Source organism: Canis lupus, chromosome 12 (assembly GCF_003254725.2).
Source record: "Canis lupus dingo isolate Sandy chromosome 12, ASM325472v2, whole genome shotgun sequence".
Lineage (NCBI taxonomy): Eukaryota > Metazoa > Chordata > Mammalia > Carnivora > Canidae > Canis > Canis lupus.
Genome location: NC_064254.1, coordinates 66,469,832 through 66,484,007, shown reverse-complemented (window position 1 = coordinate 66,484,007; position 14,176 = coordinate 66,469,832). Strand labels below are relative to the sequence as shown.

General features: G+C 40.2%; 1 protein-coding gene across 2 annotated transcripts in view; it reads right to left on the bottom strand.

Moving 5' to 3' along the window:
* LOC112658433 (coiled-coil domain-containing protein 162-like) overlaps nt 1-14,176 on the bottom strand; it is a 136,151-nt gene that overhangs the window by 96,600 nt on the left and 25,375 nt on the right. The window contains exons 10-14 of one of the 2 annotated variants that reach the window (XM_035697563.2): nt 13,577-13,689; nt 13,053-13,188; nt 12,584-12,787; nt 4,770-4,962; nt 2,825-2,952 (exon numbers count right to left, since the gene is read on the bottom strand). In XM_035697563.2, the coding sequence (XP_035553456.1) occupies nt 2,825-2,952; nt 4,770-4,962; nt 12,584-12,787; nt 13,053-13,188; nt 13,577-13,689 (774 nt within the window). Of the gene's footprint in view, nt 1-2,824; nt 2,953-4,769; nt 4,963-12,583; nt 12,788-13,052; nt 13,189-13,576; nt 13,806-14,176 lie in introns of those variants that run through there. The other variant, XM_049092450.1, reaches the window with a different exon arrangement.

Below are 14,176 nucleotides of genomic sequence, written 5' to 3'. Positions count from 1 at the left end.
ATAATATGGTTACTTTAAGGATTTAAGACAACCCAGTGTATTTGAGCAATTCTTAACTCTAGAGACTCCAATATATTCAATGATCAAAAACAGCTGAGCAAACTTGGCAGTAGAATCAGTACTGGGAGAAATCAATTGTACTCTAGATAAAAATATGGTTTATCCATTAAAAATAGGCTCTTTTGACAGAATTTCTGATTTAGAAGGCCACATTTTACAGTTTTGGCACAGACAGTTCAGTTTCTATAGAAAACTTATTGTAAGGGTGAGAAAGGAGGGAGACATTTTCAATGATTTTTTTTTCAAGTTAAAATAATTTCATTGACCATAGGAAAAAACTAGTGGTCAGCCCTGGTGACTTAGCATAGAACGAAGCGTAGGCCAAAGTGTGGAGAAATCAGTTTGTTTTTCAGTCCTCTCTGCCCTTCTATCCTTCTATTGCCATTGAGTCCTGCCGGGGCCTTCATAGGCAGCCCAGGAACACCGAAAGGGAAGGTGGAGGAAGAGGAGAGTCCAGAAAAGGAGGGCTGTTTAAAACTGGACCAATAAACTTGTTGAGTTTAGGGATTCTGTTTTATTTGCCTTTAATGTAGCCTTTTCAGTTACTCCACTCTGAGTCTAGATCTCTCACTTAGTTGATCAAAGTAAGTTTCTAATTGGCCGATCAAGGTCGCGGATGCAAACTCTGTAGAGGCCAGTTCCCCTTGAAAAGAGGAACAGCATTCAAAGCCCAAAGGCTCCCGCCCTTTGAGGCCAGCCAGGTGTTTTCAAAAATTGGGTGACCTACATCTCTATGAGTAATAGACCAGAAAGTAGATGAAATGGTAAACCATCTAATCTACTAGAAAAACAGTTCAAAGAAAACATTTCCACTTCCCCATCTTCTGACCACATCAGAGTGCACTGTAAGCTGGCTTCCACACCCGTACCTCTTCTGAGAGTCCTATGAAGCTGGCAGTGACCCTGGTGGCTGACCCCACTGCCTGTTTAGGAGTCATTTTTCTTGATGTTTCACTGCACTCCACACTAGTAACTGTCTTCTAATTAAAATGTTTTCCCCCCTGTGGCTTTCATACACCATTCCTTCGTTTTTTTTTCTCCCGTATCTTTGACGACCTTCTTATTCCTCTTGTGGATTTTTGTTCCGTGACCTTCCCCTACAATTTAAGTGTTACCCAGGACTGCATTTCAGACATCTCTGGCTTTTCCTACTCATTTGATTCATGACCATGGTTCAATGTTCACTCTCATACCTCAGCTCATACCTCCTCCTGACCTTCAAAACTACAACTCCCGCAAAATATTCACACCTGTTTTAGCAAACTCTCCTCACATGCCTGTTGCCACAGACTCAATGCTATCATCCCCTCTAAAGCATCCCTCCTCCTGCATTCCATGTCAGTTGAGAGTCTCCTCCCTGACCTTGAGAAAGTCATTTTTAATTCCACCCTTACTCTCACTGCAGCAGCCAGTCTTCAAATCCTGCCATTTTCACTTCTGCAAAGACTTTTCCAGTCTGCCCCTCCTTCCCATTCTCACTCTTCCATCCTTGTGGAGGTCCCCTCCTACTTTTCCATGTCACTGTTGCAATAACAGCACTTCTTTTCTGCAGGAGCTCTACCCCAGTCCATTCCCCACACTAATACCCCAGCAGGTGTTGAAAACAGAGCTATGCTCATATTTCCCCCTTACTGAAACTCACCAATGGCTCTTCGTTGCTTATAGAATTAACTGTAAATGTAGCACGGATTAGCAGGCCTTTCACAGTTGCATCCCTAACACATGCAGCTCGTTTCTCATCATGCTTTTAGCGCCTCGTCTTCTTATTCCCCAAACTCACCATCCCATTTTATACTCCCCTGATACCGCTCCTGCTGTTTCCTCTGCTTAAGAATTTTTCCTTCTCTGACAGACAACATCCATGCTCATCTCTTAGTAACAGGATTAAATATCTATTCCTCTGAGAAGACTTGTCAACATTTCCTTTACTCTGAGAGCACCTCACAGGGCAAATCCCTCCCTCCACTGTGGACTCTGGAGGTCTTGCACATACCTCAGTTGTAAGCTGTTAGTCACTGGGCTGTAATTTTTACTTAGAGATTGGATCAACTTGTATAGACTAGAAATTCCTTAAAGACAGAGATCATCTTCTCTCATTTATCCATGTTCCTAATGTCTGGAATAGTACACCTGGTACAGAGTAAATATTTAATGTTTGATGAATGAATTCCCAACAGTTAGTGATCATCAGAGGGGCTAATAATCCATGCCGAGGACACAAATGAAGAGCAGCGTTTCATTAATTACTAGTATATGAGCCATTGATGATACTGATGATGAATTTAGCAACCTGATGTTTCATTGCTTTAAACTTACCCTCATAACTTGGTGCACTGCGCCCACCTTGCCCAACGGCTTGCCTCACATGTGGTATATTTCTAAAGGCTGTAATAAGATCAATTTGTCTGCATTTAGCAAAGTGAGGCTTGTCCCTCACAGGACAATGAATGTGAATAGGCCCATCATTCATCCATACTAAAAAATATATATGAAAGCCTAAACTATATAGCCTTCTAACAAATTATGGCTATAAGATAAAGTAGTATCCTTCACATTTTATTTTTTATTAACGAGGAACCACAGTAAAGAAAATAAAATTTATTATTCATATCTTTACAAATACCTGAGATTTTTTCAATAAAATAATTATTTCCTTTATTAGGATTGCCCTTAAAAGATCCACTGAGTTTTCTTGGTTTTGTTTTTTAAATACTGGGTTTTATAAGAATGTTTAACAGATGTTTTGTTTTCTAGGGAAAAATACCTGGCGCTTGTTTTCTAGCAGAGCTGCTTCCCAAGTCCACACGTCATACAGCACAGCAAATCTGTCCACACTTGCGTGGGCCCATCCCCAGTCCTGGCCAGTATTTGACTTGGTGTCCTCTTTGTGACCTGGGAGAGAAGGGGATGAGAACGACCAGAGACAGGCCTTTCCACAAAGCTATTCTTATTAGAAAAGCAGCCCTTGAACTGTCAGCTCCATCTCAGGAATGAAAACACTGAATCAGTCACAGGGATTCCTAAGAATCAGCTGGAGAGCCATTGGCAAAGACTGGGACCTAAGTTCATACTCGTTGACTTCTAAGTCAATAGAGGTTTTTGTTTTTACTCTTTAATTTTAGTTTTAAAACTAATTTTAGAAATGTAACCAAAATTCAGCTAATATGAAATCTTCACTAAAATGTCCTCAGACCTGTAATTTAAAGGCAAAACACACATTTCTCCTTCTCTAAAAACAGGTCCCTGGTGGTTTAACAACAAACCCAGTTTAACCTGCTATTTCAAGTGATGCTAGCTAGCCAAGTGAAAACTCTTCAGAGAAGTTTCTAAGACATTCCTTAATTATGTTAATTACTCACTTAAATCAATAAAGGTAATCATTGTCATTGTTCTGCTAAAATATTTTCCCACTACATTAATGTTAATTGTCAGTGTCAGCATTATTATTGCTCTTAATTTTTGACAGGCCTATTTCAGAATTAAATCTCAAAAAAGTAAGAGATTTTCAGGTACTGAACTTTGAGTTCAATAATTATCACATATATGATGGGTACTGAACAAGAGAAAGATTTTGACCAGGCATTTCTCTAGCAGCAATTGGGAAATCATTTCACAATGGATGACTACATACTTACTAGCTCAGGTGAAGGATGCTCATGTGGCTAAATGACTACCGACTGTTTCAATCAAATTAAGTTCTCAGCAGCTTGAAATAATTGCATGGTATTATAAAGTAATATCAATAGAAATGATGATGCACTAGTATGTAGACTAACCAGTAAAGATAAAAGCCAAAAGCCGAAATTAAATGCCCTAGAATGTTGGATGCCATCACTGCATCCCATGATTCAGACACCAATGGTCTGTGGTAAAGAGAGCAGTGTTAATCCAATGTTAATTTAATTCTGTTTGGCTCTGAAAGGTTCATTGTCAAACATGCTTTAAGCAGCATTATATATCAATATGAAAATAAATTATTCTTAATTGCTATCTACATGTATTACAAAATAGCACAAACCTTGGCTAAATTTCTTTTTAGGTTTGCAAAACGTCTAGAAACTCTAAGCTCTTTCCAAATATAATGCTAATGTTGTCATATTATTCCAAAAGGATTATTCTTTCCTCACCTATTTCTAAAATTGGATATATTTGAGTGGTGCCAAAAGGAAGAAGAAAATGCCTATTATAGGTTATTTGATTACCCTGAGTAATGATTTCTCCCTTTGGTGCTTATCTGGCATTTTCCTACCCAGATCTTCTTGCACTCTGGTGGGTTTTTTTGTCAGGAACCCAGGGATGTCTCTGCTTCTAACTGCTGTTTGTCCAAAGTCAATCACTGTTTTTGTTCATTAAGGAAAAAAAAATCATTACGTTCAGTTGCTTACTTTGCTTCCCTCAGGGCACTGCATGACACCCTTTGCACCCAGGAAGTAATGCAGAAATGCCACTGAGGAATGAGTCTAAACAACAGTAAGAATTATAATCAAACTTTGAAAGAATAGTCTCCAACAAGAAGAGGGACTTGAGCTGGAGGCAGAAACGTATCTTTTCTAAAACAGGTATGTATTGGGGAGGTGTATATGCTTACTGAATTTTCAGATACTACTGGATAAGCATTTATATTTTGAGGAGGAAGGTGTTAAATAGAGCCCTTAGTATTTATTGTTTGTTTGGCTGGTTGATTTTTTTTTTTAAATCTGACTTCTGACCTTTTTCTTTCTCAATGTAATAGCTGGCCACAAACAGTAGTTCTGCCTCCAGCTCCTTCAGATCAGCCAGGGCTTCATCATACATGATGTGTACTCCTTGCTGGTCCTGCGTGTAGATGTAACCAGCTCCCATGCTGTAGTAGTCATCCTGGTTCTCCACTTCTGAGAATTCCATGAATTGGACACTGTGGACCTTGGGAAAAGAAAACCAAGCCTAGAAGTTACCGGAAAAGAGAGAGCTATATTTTGCCAGCCCAAATGGGCCAAACAGCAGCCTTCTGCTCCCACACAGTGGGCTGTCAGCATTCAGCTGTGGCCATGCCGCCTATATATAGCACTTTTATGTAGAGAAAGAGATATTAGTAAAGAATGTTAGCAGGGAAGGGTAGTGAGATAGATAACTAGCTGGTTGCGTTTTTTCTGATTAACTCGGGGTTACTTGGGAAAAGGCAGGCAATTGAGCGGAGTGTTATAGGTAGTCTCTGAAATCAGAGTGCCTATGTTCAGGTCTCACCCTCGGCAAGTCACTCAGCTTCTCGAAGCCTCTATTTCTTCCTCTGTAACATGGGGACAGTGGAGATACCACAACAGTTGTTCTAGGGAGCATGTGATGCTGTGCTGATGAAGCACTTGCGATCTATGAACATTTAAGACTTTTTAAATTTTTGATTATATAAATACTTTAAAAATGCATTAATATAGCCTCATGTCTTAGTAATATACTGAATTGAATAACATCCCCCCAAAATTCATGTCTACCTGAAACCTGTGAATGTGACCTATTATGGAAATGGAGTCTTTGCAGATATACATAGGTTAAGATGAGGTCATACTTGATTGGGGGGAGGGGCCTACTCCAATGACTGATTTCTTATAAAAAGAGGAAAATGTGGAGATAGGGGAGAAGGCCATGTGAGGACAGAGACTGAGATGGGAGTGATGCATCTACAAGCCAAGGAATTTCAAGAAACAGCCAGGATTACTAGCAACTGCCAGATACTGGGAGAGATAAAGAAGGATTTTCTCCTGGAGACTTCAGAGGGAACAGGGCCCTGATGACACTTTGATTTGGGGCTTGTAACATCCAGAACTATGACAGAATAAAGTTGTTATGAGCCACTCATTTTGTGGTGTTTTGTTATGGCAGCTCTAGGGAACTAATATGAGTAATCTGAGTATTCCAACCATACGTTTTCTTAGACGACTGAGGAGCTGTTGCATCTTAAGACTCATTATTCTAGTAATAATTCTTATAATTTCCAACTTCACTCTTGTCAAGCCTCTGAGTTCACCCCACCTCATGCTTTCACTCTGTCTCAGTGGAAGCCCTTCCACTTCTCCACCCGCATCCACACACTGCACGCGCGCCCCTCTCCTCCTGCTTCCTCCTGTACTGTAGGGAATGACTCTGTTCCCCTTCTCTGTGGTCACTCCATCCCACCTCTAAAACATCCCTTCTTCTTCTTGGATATCCAACTCCTCTCGAGCAGCTATTTCCCAATTGACCCTGAAACGTGTTCATGTCCCTCTTGGCCTTCTCTTGGTTCCACCTTTTGTCTCTCCTCCTCCTTATGATCCAGCCTCCCAAGATGTGATCTGCATTCCCTATCCCCACTTCCTCACCTCCTACCCCTACTGCTCACCTCCTATCTCACTCATCGCCATCCAGCTCCTGTCTCCATCAAACCAAACCAACTTTCACTAAGACCAACAGTGATCTTTTCTCCCCATCCAGCAGACCTTCTTTAGTCATCTTATGTAATCTCTCAGGAACATGTGACACAGTTTTGCACTCCCTGCCTCTTGATTCCCTCACTTCCCTGGCCTTCTGGGATTCCACATTCTCCTTGCTCTCACCAGCTTTCCAGCCTTCCCTGAGAAGTATTTTTCTCTATCAGGTCATTAAATAGTGGCCACAGTTAAGCCCGAGTCTTAGGATCTCATCTTTTCCTCCTATGCTCCTTCCTTAGGAGGTGATACACACTTTCACAGCTGAGATTAGGGACCATTTGCTCCCTAGTTGATATCTATAATCCAGACCTCCTAGAGCTCCAGACTCACATATCCAATGACCTATTTGGCATTTGTTCCTGGGTATCTCAAATGCCTCTCAAATTTAACATGATCAAACCATGTGGTCTTCTCCCACAAACCTAGGCCATTTCCAACTTCCCCATTTTAGTAAATAGCACCGCCACCAAGCCACTTCCTCTTGCATGAATCATTTCTGACATCTACTGCCTCACCCTCCAGTCTATCACTAACTCCTGTTAATTTGACTTCCTATCTCTCAAATCCATCACTTCTCTGGATCTCCACCACCCACCATCTTAGTCCAAGCTGTTATTAGCATTCACTGGGACTAGTCTAGGAGTTTTTGGGTGTAATTTTCAAGGCTGGGTACAATCTGGTCCCTGCGAACCTCTTGGACCTCATTTCCTTTCACTGTCTCTATATTTCCATCCTTATGGACCTGGGCCTGGCCCTCTTCTGAACATGCAGAGCTGTTCATACCTCTGGACCTCGTACATATTGGCCCTTCCATCCCTCAGTTCCTCTTTCCTTGGTAAGAACCTAGAGTCCATTCAAATAACACCTCTCTGGCAGCCTTCCTTATATCTCTATGCAGAGCTGAGTGTTTCTCCCCATGACTTATCTAACTCCATTATAGCACTCAGCTCATTGCCATGCTAGATTGTTGGCTTATCTACTCCCACAAGCTTTGAGCCTGTCATTCATTCATCCCTTCATTCACTCATTCATTCCACATACATTCTGATCAGTAAATTTACTAGGTGCTGTTCTAGGCACTAAGGATATAAGCAGTTAACAAAACTGGCACAAATCCCTGCCATCATGGAATTCTTTAATGGAAAGAGGCAGACATTAGATAAATAAGTAGCATATATAGAATGTCAAATGGTTTGGCACCAAAGCTTCCCCAGACTTAGTGCCCTGCACTAGAGTGTGGCCTAGTAATGAACTTTGGCCAGTGGGTTATGAGCAGAAACAACACGTGTCACTTCCAGTCCAAAGTATTTAACACAGACATACGTATTCCCTCTCCTTTTCTTCCCTTAGTTCCTGTGTCTGAAATGTGTGCTTATGCCTATAGGAGATGAATTTTGAAGACCAGATGGACAAATTCCTTCATGCAGAGTTATGTCTCAGTCATTATATTATTTTCTTCTTAATTTCTTCCACAACTATGTGGAAGCCTCCCCCTTCTAAAGTTTCTGTGGTCTAGTGAGTTGATCCTTCAATATTATGCTTAGAGGAGTGGCAGGAAGGGGAAGGCAATAATTATACGTCTGAGTAAGAAATAATCTGATCTTTGGAAAGATTCATATTTTTTAAGACTGCAAATTAACTGATTGCCAAGATAATTATTTGAATATAGTAAAAATATAGGAGAATTGATGGCCCATCATTCATTCTCTTCCTTCTACTGGTTTCTGCCATTACTTGCTAATATGAATTTTAGGCCTTTTGGCAATAAGACAATATTTTCCTGACCAGCTTACCTTTTTCTAGATAATCTTTACATTAATTGCAGACCATAAAAGTCCAGTATAAGAATTTCATTAAAAACTGTTAGGTGAGGGCAACCCAGTGGCTCAGCAGTTTAGCGCCACCTTCGGCCCAGGGCCTGATCCTAGAGACACGGGATCGAGTCCCACGTCAGATTCCCTGCATGGAGCCTGCTTCTCCCTCTGCCTGTGTCTCTGCCTCTCTCTCTGTGTGTGTATGTGTGTCTTTCATTAATAAATAAATTAAAAAAAACAAAAAACAAAAAACAAACTGTTAAGTGAATGACTCAATCCATTGGCTACAATCTTTCAAATATATTTCTTAAGTTTTCTTTTTCAAAAAATACTTTATTTATCTATTTGAGGAAGGGAGAGGGACAACTGGGTGGCTCAGTAGTTGGACAGCTGCCTTTGCTTAGGTTGTGATTCTGGGATCTGGGATCTAGTCCCACATCAGGCTTCCTTAGGGGACCCTGCTTCTCCCTCTGCCTATGTCTCTGCCTCTCTCTCTCTCTCTGTGTCTCATGAATAAATAAACAAATCTTAAAAAAAAAAAAAGAGAGAGAGACAGAGAAAGAGAGAGAACACAAGTGGGGTGAGGGCCAGAGGGAGAAGCAGACTCTCCGCTGAACAGGGGGGTCCCTGATGTGGGGCCGATCCCAGGACTCCAGGTTTGTGACCTGAGCTGAAGGCAGATCCTTAACTGATGGAGCCACCCAGGCATCTCTTTCAAATATTTTTAAAAGAAAATTTAAAAATTTATTCTCTGCCTCACATACTGAGTATATTATTATTATAGCCAAGTTGTTCTTCATTTGAAAAGCATCATACATTTTGCAAAGCAATTTCGTGTACATTGTCTTTTGTGATCTCATAACCATTGTGTTATGAACAGTGCCTTTCTTTTGTCTAACAAATATTTATTAAATACCTACTATATGGAAGATATATACTCAACTCTCTATTTCCTTTTGCCACCTGAATAAGCATCTCAAAATTTCCATGTCCTAAACTGAGATCCTGATCTTCTCAACAAACCTATTCTAATCATATCTCAGATAATAATGACTCCAAACTTTCAGATGCTGAGGCCCAAATTTTGGAATCAACCTGGACTTCTCTCTTTTCCACATTCCACATCCTATCTGCCTGGAAATCATAATGGCTGTACCTTCAAAATATGTCCAGAATCTGACCATTTCTTACCATGCTGTCTTTTCAGACACATTGTCTCTTTGATTAATGTAATAACTTCCTAACTAGTTTCTACTTCTTCCCTAGAATATCTTCAGTCTATTTCCAATACAGCAGCAAAGATCTTAAAATGTAAATCAAATAACATTACTCTTTTGCTCAAAACTCTCCAATGGCTCCCCTTCTCAGAATCCTTGCAATGGTCCACAAGGCCCTATGCAACCTGTTCCCCATTCCTCCAATCTCTCTACTATAATTCCTGCCAATTTCCTCCTCCATCACTCTAGCTTCAATGAACTCCTTGCTGTTCCTGCAACAATGCTATACATGGTTCTGCCTCAGGGCCTTTGCATTGGCTCTCCTCTGCCTATCACTCTCCTCCCAGTTAGTCATGTGGTTTGCTTCCTGATTCCCTTCCCTGGCCATTTTATTTATAATGGCAACATCCCAGCACCAACCTCTATCACCTTTCCTTCTTAATTTTTCCTCACAGAACCTATCACCATCTTTACTAGTCTACAAAGTCTAGATAGTTCTGTGATAACTCCAAAGTGCGGTGGCCTACAGTTAAGATGAATTCTTTACTCATGCAGAGCCTTCTGTAGGACTTGTTGCTTTCTAGGCAGCTATTTTCCAACAGTGAGCCAGTGACCTAAGATCTTTCTATTTTGTGGTTCAACATATGCCTTCTACTGGCTACAGCAAGGGAAGAAATCCAGAGAGTCAAAGACCAGCTCTTTTTTTTTTTTTTAATTTTTATTTATTTATGATAGTCACAGAGAGAGAGAGAGAGAGAGAGGCAGAGACACAGGCAGAGGGAGAAGCAGGCTCCATGCACCGGGAGCCCGATGTGGGATTCGATCCCGGGTCTCCAGGATCGCGCCCTGGGCCAAAGGCAGGCGCCAAACCGCTGCGCCACCCAGGGATCCCAAAGACCAGCTCTTAAATACTTTGGACTGGAAGTGACACATGCCACTCCTTCTACTGTGACACACGTCTAAAGTAAACTCATAAAGTCCCCATGACAGGTGGTAGATGTTTTCCTTTTCTGATATTGTCATAGAGTGAATACTTTTTAATACTAGCTCAAGACTTATCATCAGACCAAACGTACAGGTCCAGGGAAGACACTGACATCTTAAAGGGCTTCTCCAATGTCAGCTCCCCAGGCTGGTAAACCCAATGATCTTGGTCCCAGTCTTGGCCCTGGAGCTTGTGAATTCACCCCAACAAATAAATATCTGTGCTTCCCAGCCCGTACATGGGAATGAATCACATAGTTAGGCCTGAACATTCCAGTTTAAATGCTGACAAGGCCACATGCATGGAGTGCAGGTAAAACACATGGTCCTATTAAAGACCCTGAAAGAAGGCCACTTCCTTGAGTTTCTCACACTATAGTAGTAGCTGCTGGCAGCTTATAAGGGAGCTGTTATTCCTGTTACTTATGAGAGCATAGGAAAGCAATATTGCATACCCTTGAGAAGCTCATCCTACCATCAATGGGGCAAGATAGGATTTGTTTCCCCTCCCCTCCTCCTTGGCTACTCCAACCCCCATCCCAGAACAAACAAATTGGGAGAGAGCTCAGTGGTAAGAAAGATCCCTTTTTAATCTATTAGCAAATAAAAAGCACAGCTATGGTATGAGGTAGGCTCAATATTAGCAAGAGAAAGATATATTTGTTTAATAGGTGTGTTTGTTTCAAAAGCATCTTACTCTCCTCTCTAGGTCCACTGAGGGGCATACTAACTGCATTTGACTAACTATGAGCTAGGATCAAGTAAGAAGGGCAGAGGGGTCAAACTGTGTATGGTAAAGGGTACAGGGGATGGTACTTGTTGGCAAGGGAGACCAAAAAGAGAAGTCCTTTTTTTTACTTTTTTACTTTTTTTTACTTTAGTATACACGCTCCTGTATACTGAGTGAAGGATGGACTCTAGGTTGACTGGATGAGAAAATAAAATGTTTTTCAAGATCTAGAACTGTTCTACAGTGCAATATAGTAGTCTCTAACCGCTATTAAGGACTTGAAATATGACTTATCTGGGTTGAGATGTGCTGTACATATAAAGTACATGCCAAATTTTGAAGACTTCATATAAAAAATGAACTGTATCTAATTATTTCTTTATATTGATTATATGTTTAAATGATAATATTTTGGATACATTGGGTTAAACAGAGCATATGATAATCATTAGTATTATTCATTTCATATTTCTTTCTTTATTTTTATTTATTTATTTATTTATGATAGTCACAGAGAGAGAGAGAGAGGCAGAGACACAGGCAGAGGGAGAAGCAGGCTCCATGCACCAGGAGCCCGATGTGGGATTCGATCCCAGGTCTCCAGGATCACGCCCTGGGCTAAAGGCAGGCACCAAATTGCTGTGCCACCCAGGGATCCCTCTTTATATTTTTAAAATGTAGCTACTAGTATATTGTAAATTACATATGTGGCTCGTGTTATATTTCTATTGGACAGTGCTACTCTAGACTGCATATAAGAAACAGTTGATAATAAGATTTCACAGCCTTATAGACATGACAAACATAGGTCAGGGGTCATATGAGGTTAAAATATAACTTGTTTAGTAAATAGATACTATTTTTCACATTTGTCAAACTATCTTTTAAGAGGATAAAGTTCATATTAAATTCTACCTTTAGGAATAAACTTTCTAGAGATTGAGATGAAACTATTGCAAGAGTATTTACACTATTCCAAGAAAATGTAGGCATTTTCAACTTTACTCCCAAAGAAAGGGATTTGATATGAATTTTGTGGACTATAGAAAAATATATTCAAGAGATATTAAAAGCACCAAGGGGCAAACAGGGTTTTAGAGGGATAAAAGAGATTTTATTTTCAAAAATTTTCTACCTTTGTTTTCTAATCTATTTTTTCACTAGGGTCTTAGAAAACAGGAAAGAGGCAGAAAGGTACCGCTAGTAATATCAAAGAGGGTCGTATTAGAGTTTCTCTGTAAAGACATGTTAACTGACTCCAGGTGCTAAGAAGAAGGTGGCTTGGGAGACAAGATAACCAAGGGAGAAAAAAAAATCTCAGCAGAATCTTAACCTCACCTTGTGCTCGGCAGATGTTCCATGGACATAGTGGTGAGTTCCTAGGCCTTGCAAGGTGCCCAAGCCTCCTTTAGCCATATTTACCCAGGAACTATCTTCGATGGTGGAGACCAGACTCCCTGCAACCATTGTAAGGCCTGAAGTATTGATTGTCAGTGTTCGCTCAACGGATCTGAAATAGTTCAGAATTCCTAAACAGATTCGCTGAAACAAAGAAAGACCGGGTCAGGACTCTGCCCTTTGCTAGCCCTACAGAACAGAGTAAAACTGAATGGGGCCCTAGAAGTTGGCAAGACAACTCCATTGCTGAGAAAGAAACATACCACCCCTAGAAGGCCTGATTTTGTGAAAACCAGAACAAAGAACAGAATGTAAAAATGCATTGCTACTGGAATAGCAGGAAAGCCACCCTAGTAGACAAACAAATATTCCAGGTGCCTGAAGCCAGCATGCCATGCCATACACATACCTGCAGCTCCCTGATTCGCAGGTGGCGCAGATACAGAAAGGATAGGTAGGTCCCTCTCATCAGGACAGGACCCCTATCACTGGGTCCAGTCCCATCATCCAAACCCAACAGTTGGAGGGCCATTGCATAGCTGTACCTTTAGCAGGCAAAAAAAAAAAAAAAAGAGAGAGAATAAATGCTTTTCACCTCAAAGTGGCTCAGAAAATTCATATATACCAAATTGAAGTCATTTTATTTAACTTCAGGGAGTTTCACAGTAGTACTTTTTAGAACTATACTAGAAGAAAAATACTCTCTCTGTATAAATATAAAAAGAAATTTCCTTAGCAATTGCTCTTGTGAAAAATCCAGTCCTAGGGTGAAACATTAATTTAGTTGTCTGACCTGCTTTAACAGTCTTGCTTTTATTTCAGCTTCAAATATTTTTGAGTTAACATGTAATCTACCTATTAATCAGTCACTCAATTTTCCCCACAGTGTTTAATCCATTTTCTCGAGTCACCAATAAAATGATTTAATTTTACCCTTTCTCTTTTTTCTGCTTGACAGGCTTATCTGCATGTTGGCACAGACTTATTTGTGCTAGGTCATTTTCATTTTGTTCCATTGAATGGTCATCTTCCCTCATATTTTCATTCTATTAAAAAAGTAGCATTAGTTGAATTACATAATCATTTGCAATATTACCAACAAAATCACAATCAGGTCACCACAAAATTAAATCCCGTGATCCAAGGCATATTTAGATGAAAAAGCAGAAGAGCATCCTGATCCATTGCAATGTGGCATATGAAAATCTGGATTTCTAAAATTAATTAGAGGTTACTGTTTTTATTCTTATTTAGTCTTTGTTTTACAGAACTATTCATAGCTTTTAAATATCATCCCCCAACACACATCTTTTACATGATTCACTTACAAAAAGTTGATACATAGATTTGTAGATGTTCGAAACCTTGAGCATCTCTAATCTAGTCTTGTTCTGGCCTGAGAGAGATCAGTGGATTAAATGCCTCTTTCTACTTTTCAGCTAAATGATTTAGTTATTTAAAGTCTTGATCCTATTTTCACACGTGTAAAACAGCATAATAATAGAAAATAAGTTGCTGTGAGAATTAATGCAT